The sequence below is a fragment of the Austrofundulus limnaeus genome, unplaced genomic scaffold, assembly GCF_001266775.1.
Source record: "Austrofundulus limnaeus strain Quisiro unplaced genomic scaffold, Austrofundulus_limnaeus-1.0 Scaffold549, whole genome shotgun sequence".
NCBI lineage: Eukaryota > Metazoa > Chordata > Actinopteri > Cyprinodontiformes > Rivulidae > Austrofundulus > Austrofundulus limnaeus.
This window is the reverse complement of record NW_013952951.1, coordinates 4,958-5,664: the sequence shown is the minus strand read 5'-3', so window position 1 is coordinate 5,664 and position 707 is coordinate 4,958. Positions and strand designations below refer to the sequence as shown.

The 707-nt window shown below is 32.8% G+C and overlaps 1 protein-coding gene across 1 annotated transcript in view; it reads right to left on the bottom strand.

Annotated features, from left to right (window-relative positions):
* acadl (acyl-CoA dehydrogenase long chain) overlaps positions 1-446 on the bottom strand; it is a 13,803-nt gene extending 13,357 nt beyond the window's left edge. Inside the window, exon 1 of the mRNA XM_014026401.1 lies at positions 333-446. Coding sequence (XP_013881855.1) covers positions 333-418 — 86 coding nt within the window. The 5' untranslated portion in view covers positions 419-446. The remainder of the gene's footprint in view (positions 1-332) is intronic.
* Between the last annotated feature and the right edge of the window lie 261 nt (positions 447-707).

The following is a 707-nucleotide window of genomic DNA, read 5'->3' as shown; positions in this document are numbered from 1 at the left end:
GAATCCAACTTCTATACATGAAAGCTAATTTAATTTCAGTACTTTTTGTTTCTCTAATTGTTTATATTTATATAGTCAGGTGACTGGCACAACAAAGTAAGTCAAAGGTTACCGTGACTCACTAGAAAAAAAAACTTTAACTAAACTTTAATATCTGACACAGCTTTAAAGGTCAAGTGTAATTTAAAAAAAGCACTCATGTCACTCGAACTTTACCCCGTATTAAACTAATACATATACATAATACAATAATACATATTTAATAAAGCGTAATTACTACGCTCAATGCGTATTTCTAGTTTCTAATAAAAAAAAAAAGGGTCATATTTCACCTGGTAGCAGCTGCAGAGAGGACCTGTCCTCCTCCAGAGACATTTTTAAGCCCAGAAACAGTCGGTTTGACCAGTCTTCTTAACATCTTTGTACCAAACAACAGCGAAGACCAGCAGAAGAGAAAGTGTATGAACAAAGAGCTTTAGCACATGGACAGATGTACCACTCGTTGTTTTTTTTTTCCCCAGAGCTCAGTCTGACAAAGCAACGACAGAGATTTTCGTCAAATATTTTATTTCTGTTTTACTTATTAGTACGTTTTATTTCCGACCAATTAATTAACATCTTAAATATTTGCTGTCTTTTCCTTTAAACGCATAACAAACTAAACATTTTTGCACCTTTAACAGTTTTTGTTCACCAAATATTTAACA